Source organism: Seriola dumerili, unplaced genomic scaffold (assembly GCF_002260705.1).
Source record: "Seriola dumerili isolate Sdu_G_001 unplaced genomic scaffold, Sdu_1.0 BDQW01000367.1, whole genome shotgun sequence".
In the NCBI taxonomy this organism is placed as follows: domain Eukaryota; kingdom Metazoa; phylum Chordata; class Actinopteri; order Carangiformes; family Carangidae; genus Seriola; species Seriola dumerili.
In genome coordinates, this window is record NW_019174622.1 from 856,379 (window position 1) to 879,572 (window position 23,194).

The following is a 23,194-nucleotide window of genomic DNA, read 5'->3' on the forward strand; positions in this document are numbered from 1 at the left end:
TTTGTTCAGAGGTGTTGGATCAGATAAAGAAGTTTTGGACAAATGGTCTGAAGTGCAGCGAAGTTAACCGCTGACAATGTGGTCGCCATCCTCCTGAGAAAAGCTGAAATAAAATTCCCATGTTTTTCAAACCCAAACATTAGCTAGAAAATCAGTTTTCAAGTACATGGTGTAGTGCATCACATCACACCATAATAACATTTCATCTGTGGACTGAAATGATCCCTTTTTGAATGAGCAAAAATAATGTTCAAGTGGAGACAAAAGCACAACTCTCTTATCTAAATGAGATTCATAAAACTCCTGTAGTAATGGCATATTTGTCACCGGTGTCACTGAGGAGTCAGAGATGAGCATCCACTGGTAATCACTTCAAACGTAACTACATCACTGAGAGTAGAAAGATTCATTAGTTCATGTCTGACACAGCTGTCATCTCAATAATTCAATTCAAGTAGATGACGGTTGAGAGTTGATAGTTTTGTGTTTTCAAATTCTTTCACTTGGCTGCCATTGCTTTATGTCTTTTTTATTTTTTTTATTTTTTATTTTTTTTTATTTTGCTTTACGGTGAGAAGGAAATTGTACCGTAAACATTCAAGCCGGCATTGCAATATTTTCTCCCACAATCTCAATACTCCCCGTTGTCTGCCTCAATCCTGTATCTTGCTGAGATATTGCAAATAGGGTCCAGTGGTGTTATGAGCCTGGAAAAACAAACAGTCAAGCAAAATGAAATGTAGACCATGTCTGTGTGACTGCAGCACAAAGATGTGAAAATAATATTGTGCCTGTCTTGTACACAAGGATTTCTTCACAGTAAGTCATGAGGAACGGGAATGTATCTGTGATACGACAATCGCATTATCTGATCAAGACTTTTCAAAGGTTCAAATCTTGCTCTGCTTGTATCAAAACATTTCTATTACAGAGGTTATTTGATAACTGAACAAATGGTCTGTTTCTAAAGATTTCTGCTAGTCAAAACAAGCCTGCTCAAAAAATTTTTAGGCATTGTTTTCACCCAAGATAGCAAACTGTTTTGATCTTGACTGTGATTCTTTTCTCTCTCATTATCTATTCTCTCATTATCTATAGATAACAATTCTTCTGTACGCCTGTTATCACCATAATGATTTAAAGGAAACTTCTTTTTCAGTGCAGGGTTTCATTGTCCTAGCTTTGGCTAGTTTATCTGTGTAGGTTATCGAAACACTCACTGTTTCCCTGCATCCCTGTAGAGATAGTGGACATGAGTATTTTGCTGGAAACAAATGTACAGTGGCGCCAACACTGGCCCTATATGGTTTTAGATATGTTCAGTCCTAAAAAGCAGTGGTCTTTTTTTAAAGGTCTAAATCTCTGTTATTTTTTCTTCTCCTTTAGCATCGTTCAATATCCTTATTATTTACTGTGAGACATCCTGGAAACTGTTTCATACTGTTTTAATATTTACTAATCACAGTGTTAGAGCCTGTCTGGGAGCCTCATTGAGACGTCTCTAGTGTCAATAAACAAACTTTACATTTGCAGTGATTGTACTGAAGTAAACTGACGCACGTTTATGCCTCTCATCTGTAAGAGCCACCATTTAACAATCGGTGAAATTGTGCGTCTTTCTTTTCTGTGCCTGATAACTTGGGAGACAGGCAGTGTTGCGAACTGCAAACTGACTGATTTAAGGAAGTCTTCATCCATTTATGGCTAATTGTGGGAGCTGAAGTGAGGCTTGTGTACATGCACCCAATTTCTCACTGCTAACGCACAGCTTTATAATTTCAATGGAAAGAATGCGTATGCTTATTTATGGTTTTGTGCAGACATATTTTTAATCATGAATCTATACATAGTTTTATGCATCTGGCCGCTGGATTCTGTAACACTTGATGTCTTTTGTAAGACAGTTTCATTGTACTTTCCTTTTCAGTCTTACCAGAAAGAGTAGCCGCAGAGAACAGCAAGGGAGAACACAGCATTAAGGAAGAGAACTGTAGGCCTAATCATGTTACTGTTATGACGTAAAAACACTTGTAGACTGTTTGCTATCCGTGGTCCACTCTTAGGTTTAATCTAAAGCATCAAAATGAGGAAAGATCAATAGCTTTGTCCTACAGTGGTGACACTTATAAGATCTAACCTCAGCTTCTCTTCAGTGTTTGTAAAGGCTCATTTCATATCTCATCAGGTCAGACCCTCGTCTTCCAATAGGGGCTGAGGTTTGGGCCAGCTCCCAGTGCTACCCAACACCATAATGAACCTTGGTGGCAATAATAAGGGGTTGAAGGAAGAGATTAATTTTTAATGAATGACTCCCCAAATGATAATGGTTTCCTGAGGACTGTCATTAAATACTTTAATGATGACTTTGACCATTGCCATCCACAGGGCACTGCGGAATAGTCCCTGGGGAACGCTTTCATTACGGCCTGATTTGAGCAGTGTCCTTTAAAATTTTGTCAATGCAGCAAACAGTTGTGTTTCTTATTCCTATCATCACATGCATAAATGAAAACATGTTTTTACCTGTTAAAATCTTGTGGAAATGCAACATATTTCAATTAAAACAGTTAAAGATTTAAGAACATTATAAATTATCCATAAACCACATTACTCAGAGGTAAAAAGTGAAAGTGGGCGCACCAAAAATATTAGTAACCATCCCTCATTGCACAGGAAAACGTGTACTCATAACCATGCTGAAGTATGGTAGGTGAAAGTTGAACCAGGAAGATGGTGTCTTGACTGTGACAGATGTTTTTACAGCAGAAAGTTTGAGTGGTAATTTTACTAATTGCCTTCATTTTCTCTTCCAGATCAGTCCGGCGAACCTGGAAGTGTGTTGCCATCGTCTGACTGCTCATGTTTATTGCCTACTCAGACTTCTGATTTCAGCAAGTAACGCGGTGAGTACAATGTTATTATTTATGATGTACAGTACATATGAAAATGAGATTCGAGTTGTAATAAAACTGCCATTATCCTTTAAAATAATCCTAGAATATATTGGTTTAGAGGCAGAGAGAGAGAGAGAGAGACTGGACAGGTCTCCCCTTAATCCAATAAATAAGGAAAAGTACACAAATATGTAAATGGTAACTTCAGTGTGACTGACTTGACTGTCTTTGACTGTGGGGGAAGATGCAAAAGGTGAACAAGGCCTGAGAAACAAATCTGTAACTTTCTGACAGCAAGGGCACAAGTTAACCACTTAAGACAGAGTGACATGCAGACAGGAACAAATATTTTAACCTTCTCTCTGGGCTGCCATCAACTCCTGAAGAGAAAGTAAACACAGCAATAGAAAGCTATAAATGTCCCATGGAGATTGACACCAGGAAACTGAATAGCAATATCTTTCCTTGTAAATAACCTGGACGCCCTTGTCAGTCTGACTCAGATCAGTACCTTGAGGGACGTCTCTCAATATGTCTGCATCTTGGCCCGGTGCCCACATGATAGAGGGCACATTGGACCAGGGGACTGCCAGCCATTCGGTGGAGTGTAACTAAAAGAGGCGGAGGCAGAGATGGAGTGAAGGAGAGGGGTTATTTTGAAGTTTGGGCACAGTAAGATACTGACTCACATTAAGCCTCCATGACAGCCTGCTGACAAGCTGCAGCTGCGGGCAGAGATTCCCCTGCAGCTCCGGGGGAAGCTGCAGGGTGAGCATGGATGGAATCAACAGCACTATGAATTTCATCACTTACTCGCCTGCCATGACGCGCACTTGTTTGATGCTTCTTCAATTTCTGCATCTAAGGCTCATGTTGCAATTTTCCTCCTTCTACTTCTTTTTTTTTTTAATCTTTCAGAACTTGAACTCGTATACTGTAAACATGAATCCCCACATTTTAGAAGCTACATTTATCGGTGAAAATGCTCTCTGGAAAAAAAAAAAAAAAACAGGTGGCTGTACCATGTAAGGGCCAATCGGGTCATTTCTTCAAAGCAAATTTGTGTGCCGATTTCACATAGGATTAAACTATGGTAAACTCTGACATGCAAACTCATTGACAAACAGCAAATTGTCTTGATTGTGCCGAAACCTGAGGGACTGAGATAATTAAACATTTAGAAAGCTCTCATATTAGCTGTGCCTAACAACCTTATCCCTCTCTTCTTTTCAACCGAAAATCAGTGTTTTTATCCAGATTGCCACAAACAAAACCAGTTCCAATCAACATCACTGACACTGCACAACCTGCAAGATGCCAACATGGCACCACCTTTTCTGAGAGTATATGTAAATAAATGTCGCTGCTCCTCTCTGTGGCGTTAGCAGGCTGTGTCTTTCATAGAAAGAAACTGGTACTGAGTATGTGGGCAGTGTGAGTATTTTTATTTTTTATTTTTCCTTTCATGTGCCAAATGAGATCCATGAATTTGAGTACTCGTGCTTTTCACATGAACCACGAAGCGATCAGATCAGTCATCATTATACACATTTCAGTTCTTTTAATTCATCACAGTGGAATAAGGACAAGCGGCACACAAGACGAGTAAGCAAGTCTTGGAACTTTTGGAATAAAGTTTGATTCAAATAGCAGGAATGTGAATTTAGTGTGAAAACAGAAGGCATGCCTACAGTGTTATGTCATATTACACAAGAACAAGTGCATACCACGTTGTGCACGACCAAAGTGTGTTTCAAAACCCTGGAGAAAATACGAATGTATCAGCCAACATATTTGGCAGTCAGCATTATTTAACATTTGGCTCTTTTATCACTTACATTTTTGTTAAACTTTTCCAACATTAACACTGTTTTATATTTATAATACAGCTGTCCTGTTGCTGAGTTCTTTAAAGCCATCTCGAGTAATCTACCTATACCTCCAATAATGATAATAACTAATCATACTACTAGCTTCTGATGATGGAGCATTAGTGTTTGAGAGCTTTGCTTTGCTTTATACCGCATGCTGCTTAATACCACCACTGGGCAGGGCAGGGGAACACACCGGGGGCACCTGGTGGACAGGTGAAGTATGACAGACTGAGTCCTACTTCAGGAGCTGCTGCCTGCATTTCAAGATCAAATATGCTGTAAAAGACTGATAACACAGAGCCCTGCTGTGCTACTAAATGGACGTGGATGAGGACAGCATTGCGTGGACAGTGGATTGCACATACAGTTCTGTGCATGCTACAGTAGGATTCAAAATGACAACCTCTCAACAGCAACAGCCGTATTTGGCTGAACTAGAGGAAACGGTATTGTTGTGTCTTAATATTCTCTGAAAGATAAATTATACAGATGTGGGTAGCAATGGCTCTCTTTTTAAAACCTCTTGTCAAAACACAGCTTGAGACTAAGGACAGGAAGACACATGAGCACACTTAACTGTTCAGATTATTCATGACAGTGTCTGTGAGAACACAAACTCCAAAGCAACCAAAGCAAAAGATACAAATGAGACAAAGGAGCACAGACAATAATTATCAATAATACATCAGGGGTAGAGGTGTATCACATCTCTGTGACATTAAGATCCTTGAGGATGCTATGATCGCTTATTTGTTTTGCCTGGCATACTTTAATGTTTAAACAATATCAAACAAGACAGTAATGGACCTCATGCATATTGATTATGTATTTAACTGCTACTTCTTCATCTGAGGCTACCGGTCCATTATATCTTTATCTTCCCATATAAACAATAGAGAAGCATCTGTCAGATGCTTGTCACTTTAATTTTCTGCTTAGTAAGCACACTGTACTCCAATCACTTAAACTAGTGGCTCAGAGAATTCATGCACTATGTAAATCATGTTATCCTGTGCTGCTGCAGAGTAGCAGTTCTTGAATATAACATGTAAGACTTTGATTTGTTCTTGTCTCCGTCCCAGACTTACCTGTTATTTTACTTGACAGCTCTCTTTCTCCATCTCAGTTTTTGCATATATTAATCACCTCTAACCGAATCAGGCTGCTCAAACGGAAACTTTCCTCTCACCTCCTGTGGATTAGCCTCTTTGCTCTGTGTCAATCAATGATAAAGTTGTCTCTTGCTGTTAGCATTACAATTCTATCACCATAGTATTTTTGATGTCTTTATTGATGTACCACATCAGTGCAGTTAGTCGTGACAGTAAAAGAATATGAGATTAGTTCTTGTTTTTGCATTTCACATTACCTCGATTTTATATATATTTTTTGTTGTTGTGGTGCTTTCTGTCCATCCCTTAATGTGTTCGTTTGGAGTCTGTGTGAGATACATGTATAAAGGATGGAAAGAAGATGCCGGGAGAGTCATTGTTATGTGCAGGCACTAAAAGGTGCAGGGGCCGTGGGCCTAGAACCTTTGTTGCCTGTTGCATCCTCTGTTCTTGATGTTATCGCACTCTCCTTTGTGAACTCTTTGATAAAAAGAAATGCTAAGGTTTACTTTTAAAGGGCACTTATTCAGAAGTGCTGGTATAGGCTGGAAAAAGCACCCATGGGGAGAGACTTTTTAGAATGTGCTGGTGAGCTTTGTACAATGTTTTTATTTATTTATTTATATATAACCTTTCCAGCCTGAAAAGGCATTGTTGCATGCATTTCTGACCTCTCACCAACACTTAAAAATTTGTCAAATTTTTGGAGGTTAAAAAAAATAAAATTAAAATAAAATAAATAATAAATAAATATTAAATATATATATTATATAGTCTATATTATATATATATATATAGTATATATTTATAAAAATATAATAAAAAAAAAAATATATATATATACACACATAAAATTCAAAGTAAAGTAAGACTGAACAATGAAACGGCAAAAAAGCTTTCTCCTGCTCTAGAGGGAAGGCAGTGGGGCATTGGCGGTTCATCACATTGCGAGTAAGCATGAGCTCACTAAATATAATCGGTACAGTATCTTGAGTGCTCAGTAAATGTATGAAATTTTCAAACTTATTTTTCAATGTATTCTACAGCACAAATTGGAAAGTTCTAATATCTCTTTGGGTAGGCTTCTGTGCAGCTGTTGTTTCATTGAGCCAGCACCTGACCTGACTGGAGAGTGGTTTTGAAAAGCTCAATTTTTTTTGGTTTGAAAAACACTGGCTTAGTGTGGGTTGAAAGATACCACAGAGAGGCGACCATTTGTTTTCATGTTCAACCTGCTCGCAGTGACGTGAGCGACGGTCCCAGTCTGCTCCATTATCCCTGGCACAAAAACTCAGCTCATCCACACCTGTTCAGCATGTGTGAAACCATGTCGAGTATATGTGTGTGTGCATGTGTGAGAAAGAGGGAGGGAGAGAGCTGCTAAAATGCCACATTGTGAGAAACTTGCAAACATTTGTATGCTGGGCCATGACTATATATTACTATAATTAGTTTAACATTTCAGGCCATAATCCCACAGATGGAAGCTATGCACTACTGACTCCTCAGTTAAGCACATCCACCAAATGTCTCACTGAATGCCTCTGAGAACCAATGCTAAATCACTTAGATGACCTGATCCAGCTGCAGCTTTCAGGTCCTTGTGTCTTCTCTAATCTCTGCACCAAAGACAAGAGAAATCTTTTTGTTAGAGCCATATCTCCATTATACACCCTGCACACTGATTTTAGTAGTGTCATCCTGGTTTGCATTTAGATTTTAAACTCTGCATGTGCTTCTTATGCACATGTTCTGTAAAATACTCACCAAATATTAGAACAAGAGGGGGAGGGTAAAGAAGAACTGGTATCTACTTCATTAGGAAGATGGGAAGTCCACCTCATATGCAGTGGAGAAAATATTCTCCATAATTTTCTCTAACTGAGGAGACTAGATCGTTAATATGTGGTGAGATTTTTTTAATCGTCTTGTATAATGGTTTGTTTTAGATGACTGATATGTTTGTTTACTAACAGACATGATCTTGCAGCCGCCTCGCCCCCCCCCCCCCCCCAATGGAGGACTCTGTTTTCAGACTATGTGTCTGAACTGCTATCAGATGACAGAGCTGCCGTAACATTATTGTTATTGGTGCTTGTAGAGTTCTTTAATTATTTGTGCTGAAATGGGTGTTAATTGTGTTGGAACGATAAGCTCTTAAAATGTCATCTGTTACTTTTTAATTGCTTCCAGTGTTATGTCTTTAATTAAATTGTATTATCTTTATTTCCTGGTTCAGACACTGAGTTTTTAAAAACAGTTGGGCGGTGATTCTTCGCATCAAGAAAAAAACTACATCTAGCCATCACCTTAGAAGTGTGTTTGACAGCCATTAGGCTAACTGTTGTTGAAAGAAGTATTTTTGTAATTATAAACACAAAATATAAAAACGCAGAATACAGCCTAAATTCTGATTCATCTAGGAATATGGATCTTGTGTTTTGCTTAAAGTGGCCATACCTTGGCCATACCAATTTGCATTTTAATTTGAGTTTTATTTGTTGGATGACAAAATCCAACATTCAGTTCAGTTCTAAAATTTTATTGTTCAACTCCAAGGGAATATTCTTGGCACCTTTCTAGGTAATTAAACCATGCTGCCAGAAATCCTGGTGTTTTTTTTGTTTTTTTTTTTGTTATTGTGACCCCCACCATGGAAACTGCCAAAACAGTCCAAACCTTTGCCAAAATCAAAGTATTTCTTTCTAGTGGTGACCTGGATTTTTTTTTTTTTCTTTTTTTTTTCTTCCCCTTCTCACCGGAACTTTCTCTTTCGTGAAATACGTCAATGGTCGGCTCTTTGGCCTCTTCTTATTGTTGCCAGCACAACATCACATCACCACAGTCTTGACCAGACCCTTCCACTCTCCTAGACTACTTAAAACTACAAACTTCACCACAAACCTGTGTTTGAGTATTATATTTGGTTGCTTTGCTGCATTTCAGAGCCACAAGCATTTTCTGCCAACTAAAAGACACAGTATGAAGACTTATGAGAAAGACATATAATGGGCAGTGGGTTTGGTTTCTGCTCCATAATCTTTTGACTCTTTGGACTGGCTCAGGTATGGCTCAGGTGTCCCATTATATTTAAAACTGCATCGTTGAATTTTTTTTTTAATGATTGCTTCGTCATCTTTGATATTAACTGACTTAATGCAAATAATGATGTGAAATAATCCGCAGATGTTTTTAGCCTTCTTTGGGGGGATTTTTTAAAGTAGAGATAAACTGTGCACTTTTTTAGTTCAAGGAGACTTTGGTATCACACTGCAGAGGATGTCCTATTTCCAGAGGAAGTGCACTAATTAGGCTGTGGATTTGAGACTTTCTCTGTGCCCACATGATGAGGCGGATTTCCTCCAGGCTCCAGCTCAGGTTTATACCTCACAGTGAATGGAATCAGCAACTTTTATTGGATAAAGCCATCTTATACAAGAATTCCATTTAAAACTGAGGCAATGCTAGAAATTCTTGTTTCACACATATGACCCTAATAAAATAACAAACATCTACATGTGTTTTTATGTGTTTAAAATTTTGTATTATTTTTGCGTGTTTAAAGTGTAATAATAACTGTTTAACACTGTTAAAGTCCTCCACTCAAAAATGTACTTCATGCTTCTTCCCTGTGATGTTTGACCTTCACCGTGTCGGATGATGTAGGTTCAGTTTCAGAAAGCTGTTTTTCAAATTCATCTGCTGAAGAGGGAAAATGTGTTCGTTTAAATATGCAACTTAGACGTGTGATGTTCAGTCTCCAGTGTAGTCTACATCGACTTGGAATGGATTTTTTAGTGAAGTGGATTTTTCAAATTTTTAATATTTCTTTTTAACAATTTGACTTTTTTATGAGGAACAAACGCAAACTTTCATTAACCTACAACTCTCTTGTTTCGCGCAGCAGCAGCAGCCAGCTGTTCTCAGCAAAACAAAAGCTGTAGTGAATCCACTGCCTGATCAAGCACCAAAAATCATAGAAAAAGTTAGCAACTAGCTGTGGACACAGTGGGCCATTAACCAAAAAGGTAGCTACTGTTCTCAAGAGTTGGTATGAACTAAAACGGGGGCCAAAGGGAAGTGAATATTGGATTTAGGTGGCCACAATGGAATGAATGTTGAGTGCTCTGATGCTAACCAGTGTATTTAGTGAGTGTTTAGATTCATATGGATGAACAGAGAAGTGGATTATACTGCAGCAGGGGTTTGAGAATTTTCTATGGAGGTTTTGAGGTTGTTTTTTTCCATTGTAGCTGAGATGGAGCCAAGCTAGCTCCAACTAAAAGGAGCAACCTACACATGATTTTACAGTCACTTCTCCGCTTTATGGGTGAGTGTTTGATACTACAGGTTGGAGTTTTAGATGGAGTATCACTTTATACCGGTGCTTAGCCAATGAATAACAACCTCTAACTGAACACCTTTTAGCCAGTTAAACCACTGTTATACTTCAACCCATGGCTACATGCTACATTGAATTAGCTAGCTTTTTAAAAACAGCAGGTTGAGCTGAGCACCAAAAGAAACACTGCCCTTGATGGTCTGTGTCGCATGTTTTTCTCATTTCCCTTTTCAAATAACAAAACAGAAACTTGACTTCAGGTTTTCACTTTCTGATTTCTGCCTGACTTAGCATGCTATTTCAGTAATTTCCAAGGAGCTAAGTTTAGCATTCTTCATCATTCAGGGGCTGCTTCCACCTTTGATGCCCATAAATACCAGTTATAAGTCTATGCATTAAATACAAATGAACATTTTAACCCTGTTGTAACAAACTCGATATAATAACAATCTACCTGCACCTCCATTATTAAAAATGAATCATATTACTAGCTTCTGATGATAGTGCAGTGGTTTTTATGAGAGCATATGACTTTTCACAGAAAACAGGTTTTATCTCTAAACAATGGCTTCATACCTGGCAGGTCTGATAATGAGTTAATGAGGTGCAGCTGGTGAGGCAGGCAGCAGGGCCGGCTAACGAGGGAAGGAGCCACAGGTGTGCAGGGGAGTGCGCTGGTGGAGAGGTGAGGAATGACTTCTACTGAAAAACATTTTATTTTTTTTTTTTCCCCCTATATACTTCAAATAATATAATTCAAATGTTGCTCTAGGTTTCATTTTAAATAGGTGAAACTAGTAGGTTAGAGATTACACACAAAATGGAAATAATGGAAATGGCGCTCCTGGTTGCTAAAAGATTAAAACTGACTGCCATTCCCGCGGCAACAACCTAGCTACTCTGAGTTTTCTCTCTGAACCAGATGGCAGACAGCAGACAGCAGAGCAGCGACCCAGGTTGGCAAATGCAAATATCTGTTTCTTTTTTGAGTTCTACTTCTACACTTCTGCTTGTAGGTGAAGTTGATTGTATTTAGTCCACAGTGCCACCCACTTAATGCTTCAAAGGTAGGTTTTGATTTCTCTTTTTTTTTTTTTAAGTCTATCCATGAACAACTCTCACATGCAGCATGTAGAGTTGGGTCGATTTTAATTATTCCACCTCCCCATACTGGCTGTGAAGCTGTACCTTTTTTTTTTTTTCCAAAAGACTGCACTGTAAGAAGTTCCAGCTTTCAGCAGAGGCTGATGTCAGGCTTGATCAGTCTGAATTACTCAAACCGAGTGGCTCCTTCACATACAGAGAAGGGTGTGGGGCCGGTGTAGTTTTGAAGTACTGTTAGCGGCTAACGCTGACAGTGCTCTTCTCAGGTTGACTGCTTCCACTGGTAACTTTACCATCATGTTGAGTAAAAATATTTTTGGTTCATTATGAAACTGTGGCGGGACAAATTAGACTATGGCAGTCTAAGTAATTAATAGGAAACAGTCTAGGTAATTAATGGGAAACACTGCGTGACTTACTTTAATTAGTAGCTAGGTTTGTGGTGACACTGACATGTTAAGATAGTGGCACTTTTTTTTTTTTTTTTTTGTTGTTTTCCAGACTGCAAATACATTGTAAAGATTTTTTTCAAGTGTTCTTTCAGAAAGCAGGTTGCTGGCAAGTTGGTATGATTGGAGGACATAGCAGATGAGAGGAACAATTTGCACTTACATGAGCACACAAAGAGTCTTCTGGTAATTTGGTTTTAACAGCTGTGATAGGTTTTTGACAAATTTCATGTCGAATTTGGGCTTGAGCCTCAACCTCATTTTCTAGCAGCATCTGTTTTCAGCAACAACAAAAAAACTACAATAAACTGCTTATATGCCACCTGTCCGGCACCAAACAGCAGCCAGACAAAGTTAGTGACAAGTTTGTGAACATAGTTGAGAACTCTTCTTAAAACATAGGCTTCTTTAATCGGTGAGCTTTTCCTGGTTTTACTTTCCCTTTTGAATTGTTTTATTTCTCTTAAAATCACTCTATTGGTTTTTATACTCCTGATTGTTTTATCTGCATTTCTTTTCTTTGAAATCTACTGATTTATTTGATTCTACTTTTTGCTGTCTTTGTCAAGAATTTTGTAATGTAGCTTTTGAAAAGTGCTCTATAAATAGATTATTATTATTATCTGCAGCTGAAAAGCCTTTAATTTTGATATAACATTCATGTGTGTGTATCGATATAGATATGTAGATAGATGTGTGTTTTATATCTTAAATACATATATCATATTCCCATTCAAGTAAAGGAAGTGCATATATAACGGTAGTGATATATATAGTATATTGGTCGGCATGCCTATAGGTAGATCAGTATTATATAATAGAAAGATGCTGATTATTCTTGAAATTATTCGACAGAGCTTTTTAATGCTGAATGCACTGTATTTTTAATTAGTTCTTAGTTTATAATACGTGTTTTGCTCTACGTGTTTTTAAGCCACCGTTAGCTAGTTTGTAAGCCCAGTAATCCGAATTAGAGTCCCTGGTGACCATCTGCTGTCTGCTCTGGCGGCTCCGCGCACTACTTTGTTACTGCATTCACCTCAGCCCGCCCCCTCCGTGTGTCTCTGTGTGTCTCTGTGTGTGGGTATATGGGTATAGCCTACCGGGCGGAGTAATTCGTGTTGGTATCTATTGAGTGCATTCGTGTGTGTGTGTGTGTGTGAGAGTGCGTGCTACGGCTGCTGCTTGTCACTCATTGTGCCGCGAACACGGGTAGCGACAAGGACCAAAATTCCGTCCGGTAGCAGTTGTTGTCCCTGGAAAGGCTGATATCTGTTTTTCCCCCCCTCAGGAGAGAGACACCTCGCTTGTTTAAAGTGCGTCTACTCTACAAGGAGAATATCTGTGACACATTACAATGCTTCACATAAGGGACATCATCTGGGGATTTCTATTCATTGGCTGTGCAGGTAAGAAGCTGAGTTATTTATTTTTTTCATATTAGGTTATGTGGAGATTACTTCTCAGTCTGTGGCAACTGTGTTAGAATACAGGCCGAGCTGTGTTGCTTGTGGAGCAGCATCCTCTGGTCCCAGCGGCGGCATCCTTGTCCCTGACTCCGGACAGTGGCGTTTGGTTAGAGCTGGTGCTCTGCAAAATTCAGCGCGATCATATCAAAAGTTTCTTTCTTACTAAAGTGAGAGTTTTGCCTGTTTGTGCGCCGAATCAACCGCGAAACACCAACCGAGTCGCCTCTTATTCAGTTTCTGTGTGTTCTGCTCCTGTAGTTTCTTATCAGGAGCCGCTCGACTCGGTGCATTTTTGAGTATCTCCGCGCAATACAAGAGCAGTATGCCACCGTCTCTCTCCGGTCCGGTTGGCACACTGTCCGCTCTGAGTTGAGGCAGACTGTATTTTTGGGTCGGTTTTTTCTTTTTTCTTTTTTTTTTGTGAAAATAGCCCACATGTATGCGGTTTAATGCGAGCTAAGATCCTGAGTTCATAAAGGTTAGTGGAGATGGATGCTGGTGCAGATTGGAACTAGTGATGCAGAGGGACGCTTTGTGATTCCCCCTCATGCCAGCACATATTGCTTATACGATGTATGTGCGCTAGTAAGTCGTCGTTTGTAGTTTCACATATCAAATAAGCTAAAGTAAAGGCATGTATTCTCTTCAAAAAAGTCCACCGTAGCTCTCTCACTTCTGCTGGGTCAGCTGTGACGCACCGAGGATGGAGCGACCGGTGTGTTTGTCGCTCTTCGAGGGGGTGCTTTGTTTCAGTCCACTAAAAATGGGTTTACGCACATTTTTTTAAATTTTATTTTATTTTTTATCAAAATAAAACGATTTTTGTTTTCATAAGCGCTTAAACTCTTCTGGTTGGATGGATTAGATGCAGCCACCATTCCGACTCTGGCCATCATCGGATTTGGCACGACAACGATATTCTGCGCGGATGTGTCAATGTGCGATTTTTAGAGTTTATCATCAGCGTGGTCATGTAGGTTAACAGCCCGCGACATTTTTGATGTGCCATTGCCTCTGTTTCTGTTGTTTTTCTCTCTCGCCGAATAGGACACTGTAGTTTCTAACTTAATATCGCAGTGCAGTGCGTTTTAGGCGCAAAATAATGTTGACATGTAGGCCCCGACTGATTTGATGTAGTTTTCAATTTGGTTGGTTAGGGTGAAATTCGTCATCCATTGAGGACCACTGAATAGTCATTCAATGTATACAATAGGATCCAATCCCAGAGCCTCAATGGTTATATAGGGCGGGAGCCCCCCCCCCCTTAAACCCCCACTTCTCCCGCTTCCCATATCCTCCTCCTCTCTGCATCTGCCCCCTCTTTCTATAGACTGCAACTGTGTGCTCCAAGTGGAGTTTATGGACCCCCAGGGGTCCTTGGAGAGAGGAAGACTAGTTTGATTTAATAATAACTGAAATTAGTAGACATTAGTAGTGCACGAGGATGGTTATTCTAACCTCAGGTGTCAATTTCACTATTCTTCCTCCATATTCTACAGGTCTGCTGTTTTGCTGTTTCTGTCTTTAAGTCAGAGCATTTTTGTCGCCTCCCATTGAGGTTTAATTCAGCCAATGACATCGCTGTCCCAAAGCAGTCCTGCCTCCCTTAAATGTTTAGCTAAAATCTTACTGACACATACTTGGAATTTGAAAGCAGAATACATTATGTTGATATTTGAATCTATGAATATTATGTATCAGCCAATATGTTATTTAGCATAACTGCATAACATAAACATTATATCACTGATATAACTTAGATTTTGTTGTTGTTTGTTTAGGAAATAGTGACTAATAAATTCACGGAGCTTGACAGTTGAGAAATAAACGTGTTGGGACTCGTGGTGGCTCAGACTGTCACTGTTAGTGGTGTAGAGGGCGGTATGGTACCAGTATCATTCGGTATGTGTTCATTTTTGTTCTATATGATTCATAATCCAACTGAAATACTCTGACTCCCCTGCAATTGGCTGTACCTCATGTGAGTGAAAAGTGAACAGAATCAGGAGGTAGATAATTAAACAATTGCGCCTTAGCTCTGCCTTGTTGCAGCAGAGAAAGAAATCCAAAGAAATTGATCACATTATGATAGGCCTGGGGTATATTAAAAGGGTAATGACAGTATCACACAGTTTGAAGGCTGAGCAATTTAATTACATTTATTGATTTCCAGTTCCTGTTCCAGTTCAGTGATAATTAAATTTCGAGGCTAGTAACAAACATTAGGATGTGGAGCCACCCCACCTTCCAAGAAATGACTAGATAATGGCCGGATTGAATGGAATATGATGTTAGGAGTGGACACAGACAGCTGCCTTTTGTGTCTTGGTCTGTCTGCGGCCAGATGGATGGAGTCTAGTGTGTATCCTCACTTCTGACCTTGTGCTATTGGAATGATCTACCCATATCCATGGTCATCAATCTGCAGCCTCAAAGAGCGTTGATTTAGATTCTTGGCCCAGAGTTAGTGATCTGCTGTTGCTGTAGGCATCGAGAGGTTGTTCCAGCTTTTTCCGTTTCATGTCCTGTGCTGTCAGCTATAGAAAAAAAACACCACAGGGTTGTCTGCCAAAACACTTGAACCTGAGCTATCTTTTGCCGCTCTGCAATGCAATGTCATCTGGCAACGCACTGTTTTGGACAGTGAAATAAGTGCATGCGGACATGCCTAACAGATAATTTTGTCATGTACCTTTTTTTTGAAAGGTAATTCTGCTGTTCCTTTGCAATTGGAAAGTTTGATGACAATAATCTCATCCTCCATCTCGACAGAGTTGTGAAACACTTCCGCATGGTATGTTTAGTGTTTTGTATGTTAGTGGTAGTGTTTTTGCCTGTGACAGACTTTCAGACTCACGCATCTATTAGTCAAACTGGACTTCCTCAATTGTATTTCTTCATTTCATTGGTACCTGGAACAACAAGCCCCATTTTGAATGCCTGGTTACTGCTGCACCTGCCATTCCATGTCTACATAACCCAAGACAATGAGTTTAAGAGCAAATCATATCCATCTGCTTTTGAATCTTCAGACAAGGGATGAACACTGCAAATGCATACACTGTGAAGTCCATTTAATGACCCTCTGGATGTAAAACAATGTTTTTGTGCATCGAGCAGAGCAGAACTCCACAAAGAGAAGAAAAAGTTCAACTTAACATTTAGAGGGAGAGAAAATACACAATTCCTAAATGGCTAACATATGGGAGTTTAACTGCTGTGGTGAGTTCAAAGCCACTATGAAAATAATACAGGCTATTTTTGACTTGGGGGAACTGGAAAAAGCAGCCAAACAAGGGAAAATTATAAGGCGTTTTTAGTCTGCTCTCTGAATAAAACTGGATTCTGGATCTTTTAGAACTTTGCTCTGTATTTGTAACTGGATCCATGCTGCATTCAAAGTGACATGTATGCCTTTTGTACCAATTTATTGCAGCTTATGTTAATCAAATTCTCATCAGTACAGGAGTTGCTCAGATTGCAGCTGTACCCCTTTTTGGATCCAGCTATATACAGCACACTACTGCTACTGTACAGTTATTATAAAAGTTTTAAGACTGAATTAGAAAATAAATGACTTTTCATTGAGTCATAATTGCGAGTTTAGCTGATTTGCCAGATGTGAGTTCTATGCCGCTGCTGAAGTTTACATAAACGTCTTTCATGACTGTGCCTCTCTTTTTCCATTACTCTTGCTTCCTATTCTTCTCACTGTCGTTTATGTGTATTGAATTTAACATTGTAAATATTGGCATTATTTCTGTAGTTTTGTCGATTTCTGATTTGGGCCGGCTCCAATTTTCTTTCTATGAACCACAATTGACACATAAACATTTAGTAATTTTTTTTTTTCAATGGACAAATAGATGTAAGCTGTGAGGCATTAGTCTTGGCGACTTTGTCTTTGCTAGCTTCTTGAATTTGGAAATGTTCATATAACTAAAATGTATTACAGCTTTCTACTTGAAATGAACAGACAAACTTACTGAGAGTTACATGGACTAGTCGCAATGTTATTACAGGTCTGTGGATAAAACGTCAAAAAAATTATTAGAAATGAGAATGAAACATGTTTTTACTAAGAGATCAAAGAGATCGTACTGTAAGGCAGGGGATTGTGATACATTATCCATAAATTCATGTCATCTCACAGCGCTTCTTCACACTGAATGTATGAAGTGCTGATAGTTCCAAACAGATAAGTTCAAAACCACTCGGCTGGCTGTTATATTTCTTCTCTGCTGACTGTTAGATGAGGATGGGCTGTCTTTGCATATTAATCAGTGCATGAATAGGGACCATGAGTGATTTGCATTGTGTGAGCTCTGAAGGCGTCCTATAGAGAATTGAATGTCAAAAAAAAAAAACTGAAAAAAGGAGATACGCTTGTTATACAGAATTGGGGCCCCCAATCTCAGCCACTGAATTAGTTTTTTTTTTTTTCCTGTATTATTACAGTATTACTTTGCAAAACCTAATCTTATGTGTACCTAGTGGCTCTTTCTGCTGGTGTGCAGTGTGTCCATGTTTTTTCAAGGTCCTATATTTTAGAAAGTGAGATTTCCATGTCTTTTTGACTGTAAAGCAGGTGTAGGTTCTATATTAACACTGTGAATGAGTAAAAACACTTAATCCATGGAGAAAGGTTTTTAGCTCGTATTCAGAAACTTTTCCTTAAAATGACCTTGCAGGACTTCTGTAATTTTAATTAATTTCTTTAGCCGATACAGTCATCCCCATCAGCCATGCCTCCACCTGGACCCACTGACCATTTTTAAAATTTTTTTTATAAAGCTTCATTAACAACACAACACCGAGTGGTCATTCCACCGCTGAGCTCGCAACCTACAAGACAGAAAGTCGATATATCATTGCACAGCTTTAGTAAAGATAGCAATTTGAGAGACCAGTGGACAGAGTTACTTTTTATGAAATATCGGAGCATTTCAGTCTGAATTTGAGCTTCTGTCTGGCTCATTTCAGCACTGACTGACTATCGCCATTTGCATTTACCGGTGAGTTTTACCAAGCTACAGTAGTAGACTCAATCACCCGTGGTTGTCCTGGCTGTGCGTCTAATGGATATCAACACTTAAAATAAAACACCAGAAAGGTGTTAAATATGCAACCTTTAACACGAAAGATGATTAAAGTGAAACTGAAAAAGGCACAGTGATATTATTTGTAGGGTGAAGTTGTAATGTGTAACAACTGCACAGCTTTTTCCACAAGAGTCCCTCTCAGTGCGGCGCAAATAAGATACTTTAATTAGCAACTCCATCGGTTTGAACCTGCACTCTTGTACACCAAGTCATTATTTTGAAGTGAAAAGATGAATTGTTCAGCACTGTTTCAACTTTTTTAACTTTATTTGGTCATTAACGGTAGCTCTGCCCAATTACATGCAAGCTTGGGCTCGTATATGAAAGTCACACATTTGGTCAGGTTTAACTTTAAATAACCTGCCATGATTAAAACGAGTGTGGCTCTTTGTAAGCGAAGGTTAATGAACTTGGAGTCTTCTGTCCATCTGTTCAAATTTACAAAACATGTAGAAATGAGCTGAGAGCTTGTCTCATACCCTCCATGTTCTGGTCACTTCCCCTGGTTTAATTGCATTGGCTACACTTCTCTTCAAAGAAGACTTAGGCATTTCAGCAGGGTGAATTGGTATCAGCCTTTAATGGATTTAGATAAACCGTGCCTGAAGTAACTGTGCCCTAAGTGCTCACATTCAGCAAGGTAAAACATTTCTGATTCAAAACATTTTAAAACAGTCTTTGAAGCTGCTGGTGCCGTAAGGCTAATAGCCATGCGCCTCGTGGGGGGCGGGGTGTGGAAGGTGATGGTGGATGGACAGTGCTGCGACACTCGGCATCCTCCTTTCAGTCTTGCTCACCAGGTTCTCTACATTAGCACTGATATGTGCTGCTTTAGCATGCAGCTCCCCTCATCCTTTTTTTTTTCCTCTCTGAGCTCTGTTTAAGTGAGGCTGCCAAGTCTGGTGAGGGTGCCCAAGGTGACGATAGACTACATTACCGTGCAACAGAATCCCAGCATGATGTCCCTGTCCTCCTCCAAGCACCGATTCCGTTTGGAACAGATACCGTTTGTATTGATATTGCAGTTTTCTTTATTGTCAGCATGGGGCCCTTTTGTTATTTATAGATGGTGGAAGTCCGTTAAAATAGTGACCAAGAGTGGCACCTGTGGACAGATGTTATTTCTGTCTGTCAAAGTCAGTTGTCTTTTCTCAATTGAATAAGTGATGTTATTACATCCCGTTACTGAAAACTTGCTTTAACCACACACACAACGTGCATTTGGAAATTAGATATAATTGGATAGACAACGCCTTAATATAATAACCTCTGCTGCTGCAGTAACCTTTTTTTTTTTATCAGGAATCGCACACATGCGCGTCACCACAGAATGATGTGTATTCTTAATGATGGATTACTGGCAGTCTTTCTCTAATGAGTCGCAAGTACAGAGAGTAGGAGGTTTTGCTTGAACGTCCCTTTGTTCAACTAAGCTTTTAAGTGTTGAGATAAGACTGCAATATCTTTCATGTGTCCCTGGTAGATTGTGGATTCTGATGTTTCAACACTTAAGCATTCACTTACTTCATATGGTGGTCTGTTGCTGGCTTTATTAGCTGCAAAGCTTAATATCTAGTAATCTAAAACGAAGTTTGACATTGTTGATATTTTCTAGGAACTATAATAGATTGTAACAAAACTAGCATCTGCATATTTCATGCATCAAAACACCCATTGCAGTCTTGACACACTGTCTCATTTCCGAGTTTCACCCCTCCAGAAAACCTACAGTTTTAACAAATCAACTCCCTGCTTTGGCACTTCCCGACCACTGCACCATGAATACTTCTTCTGTCTGTATGGCACGTCCGGTTTGTGCTACAGTCATCATGTGGCTCGTTGCGTGGCCCCTTTTTTTTTTTTTTAAACAACCACTTTGGACCATGACAAGGTGTCACCACAATTATAGCCTTGACTTATATGCGTCAACTCAACGTTTAAACACTTCAGCCTTTGGACACACCCAGTGTAGTATAAACAGAACCGCAGTCCTCCCAGCTGTCTATCTCCATGTCCGTTCTTTAGAGGTTTAGGCTGATACTTTGGTAGCGGTGGTGTTGCACCTTGTTGCAATTTCACGCATTGTTAGTTTAGATTAGTTAAATTTCAGTTTATTGTTTCTTTGTTGAGATTCAGAATGTTTTCTTGAGCCCACAGCTTCTGCTCAGTACTCTGAGTGAAAACAATGGGCCCAATGTCACTTTAGAAATATAATATTTTTACTTTTCTCCCAATTAGACATGCCCAGTTCCCCTGCCCTGTAGTGCCTGTCACTACTTTGCCCAGTGTTTACTTGGGAGAGAGTAGACAGATGTGACTCATGGTAATATTGTCACTTTCCCAGTGGTATTTGATTTGAGATCTGTTTTATTATTCAGCAGGACCGCATGAAAAATGTCATTTTAGTCACCCTCAGTTAAAAAAAAGTAAGCCAGGTCACTGTATGTGCCTTTTTGTTTGGGCCTCATTATCCGTCTTTGTTGTGCATCAGTTCTGCTGACTTGCTGGGTAATGTAATTGTCATCGCAGCTCATCCACAATGTTCATAGTTCTTTCCTGAGATGTAGAGTCGTTTTTTGGCTACTTCACTAGTGCTACAGCTTAGGGACGTATTGAAGTAAAAGTGTAAGACAATCTAAGGCAGTTTGTTACAGGATTTCAGCAGCAAAGCTGATATCACACCTGCTGTATTTATCTTCAATTCGGGGGGGATTGTCTGCACTGAAATCCTGCTTTTCAAACCACCTGGAGAGGCAGCTCATTTTCTTGTACACCTGGTGTCTGCAGGGATAATTGTTGCTCATTTAAGATGCATGCAGTGATGTTTTTTCCACACAATTGATTGTGATTGTATCTCAGTTTTTGAAATATTTATCTTTTTTTTCACTGAATATCTTTTTTTGATTTGCTTGATAACCTGTTTTTTGGTGTCTGTTTCATTATAGCGTTATCACTACTTATTTTCAATTTAGTACGAATTGCAACTTGCACATAACAGACTAGCTTTCTTCATTATGATCGGTGATTCATGTAAATCTATATATTAAGCAGTGGCAGCTGGTGATTACTTACCTGGGTGGTGCTTCTGATACTTGGGGTCTCTCCTTACACACTGTTGTCTCTTCTGTCTTGGTGTGTGGCAAGCTTTAAAAACGTTCGTACTGCCATGAACCAACAGCGCTGATTCTTTTGTTTATGTTCTTTTGTCCATTCACTCAAATTTACACAAATCAAAATCCAACCAGAAAAGCAAACATCTTAACTTTACAAATCTAAAACCTATCTTGTATCCACGGTGACCCCTTTCCTTCCTGTTTACATCATCCAGAGAATTGTTTAGTCCTGGAAAAACTATTCTCCTACATCCATTTATATCAAGTATTTACGGCGTGTTAAAAACTTGTGGATATACAGAGGAAAGAAATCATAGGATGTTGTGACTATACCATAAGCATGTAAATAGGGAGTAAAACCTGAGTGGTAATGCCAAGGCTTCAGATTCATTTCAAAATCATTTGCTGTGCATTCACTCATACAAGGAATTTATTTCGGTGACACAGAATAGAAAAGATAAAATCTAGCTGAAATTAGGTAAAAGGCTCATAAAGTGGAAATAAATTTGAACTTCTTTTCCGGCATCCTCCTTGAAAAAAGAACTTGTGTGCGAGTTTTTTTAATTGAGATGCTAGTTTGTAAATTGAATTTTTAATTTGGCAGGATTTTCTCTCTCTATTGCTGCCTTGCCTGATGATACACTGCGTCATGACAGGAGGCAATATGGCCTTCCTTGTAGCTGGGGCTTTTGATTGGCTCCTCAGGTAATCACTCATTAATTCCTTTGTCTTCATTTTGCTTGCAATAGATGGATGTGGGATAAGGAGAACCAGTGAATTAGTGAGTACTCTCCAAAACCCCTACAGGCATAGTGCTGGTCCATGTTGAGGGCACACTATTCAAATTCAGCACACAAGTGGCACATGCTGCTTCCACCCATCTGAATAGATGGCATGTGCTGCAGGCGGACAAAAGAACTACACGAAGGCCAACTGCACTGCAATCAGCACAGTCCGGCAAACACACATCTTTATGTGCTCTGGCATCACTGAATCCTAATTGAACGCACATTGTTCTGTCTCTGGCAACATCTGCAAGTTTGGGTTGACTGACAGTAGCAGAATAACACAGTAGTGTTACAGGTTTCTATTGGCCTACCTGATAATTAACCTGTTTTTTTTTTTTTTTTTTTAAAGTTATTCAAAGCAAGTTCATACGGTTAAACCCACATGACACAATTTAAATGCTGCAGCTCAGAGACATATTTGATGATTATTCTGGCCTCAGTCATAAACAGTGTTTATCTGATGCACATTATGAGCATAAAGAGAGACAACGCCGTTTTTGTTGATCCTACAATCAAAAATGTATCATCTCACTTCACTTGGATTAACCGTCATAGCATAGAGAGGAAAGCCATAGTGTATTTGGGCACATTTTACTCTCTTAATCCCAGGGAGTGACTCACCATCATGATGTAATGCTTAGCAATAGCAGTTAGCTCATCTCGGGTACTCTGTGATTGGCTGGTTTCCTCAGGTGCCAAGCCGCCTCAGCCTTTGTGTGAAGAACAAAAAAAAAAACAAAACAAAAAAAAACAAAGAAACAAGCACATCTTTTTGGGAGTGAGGAACAAAGTGAGATGTGCAGCATGAGCAGGATTTTTGGGACTTTGTTTACTTTCTAAATTGGCACAATTCTCAGTGAGGACATTCTTGAGGCGAGCATCCTCTGTGGTTCCATGGGATTTTCAGACCATGCCAGCAAATGTCCAGAATGACTTATGTCACTGTG

General features: G+C 39.3%; 1 protein-coding gene across 9 annotated transcripts in view; it reads left to right on the forward strand.

Moving 5' to 3' along the window:
• The first annotated feature begins 13,000 nt into the window (after window positions 1-13,000).
• LOC111233079 (neural cell adhesion molecule 1-like) overlaps window positions 13,001-23,194 on the forward strand; it is a 237,940-nt gene continuing 227,746 nt past the window's right edge. For all 9 annotated transcript variants that reach the window (XM_022760826.1, XM_022760825.1, XM_022760827.1 and 6 more), the window contains exon 1: window positions 13,001-13,184. In XM_022760826.1, the coding sequence (XP_022616547.1) occupies window positions 13,133-13,184 (52 nt within the window). In that variant the 5' untranslated portion in view covers window positions 13,001-13,132. The remainder of the gene's footprint in view (window positions 13,185-23,194) is intronic.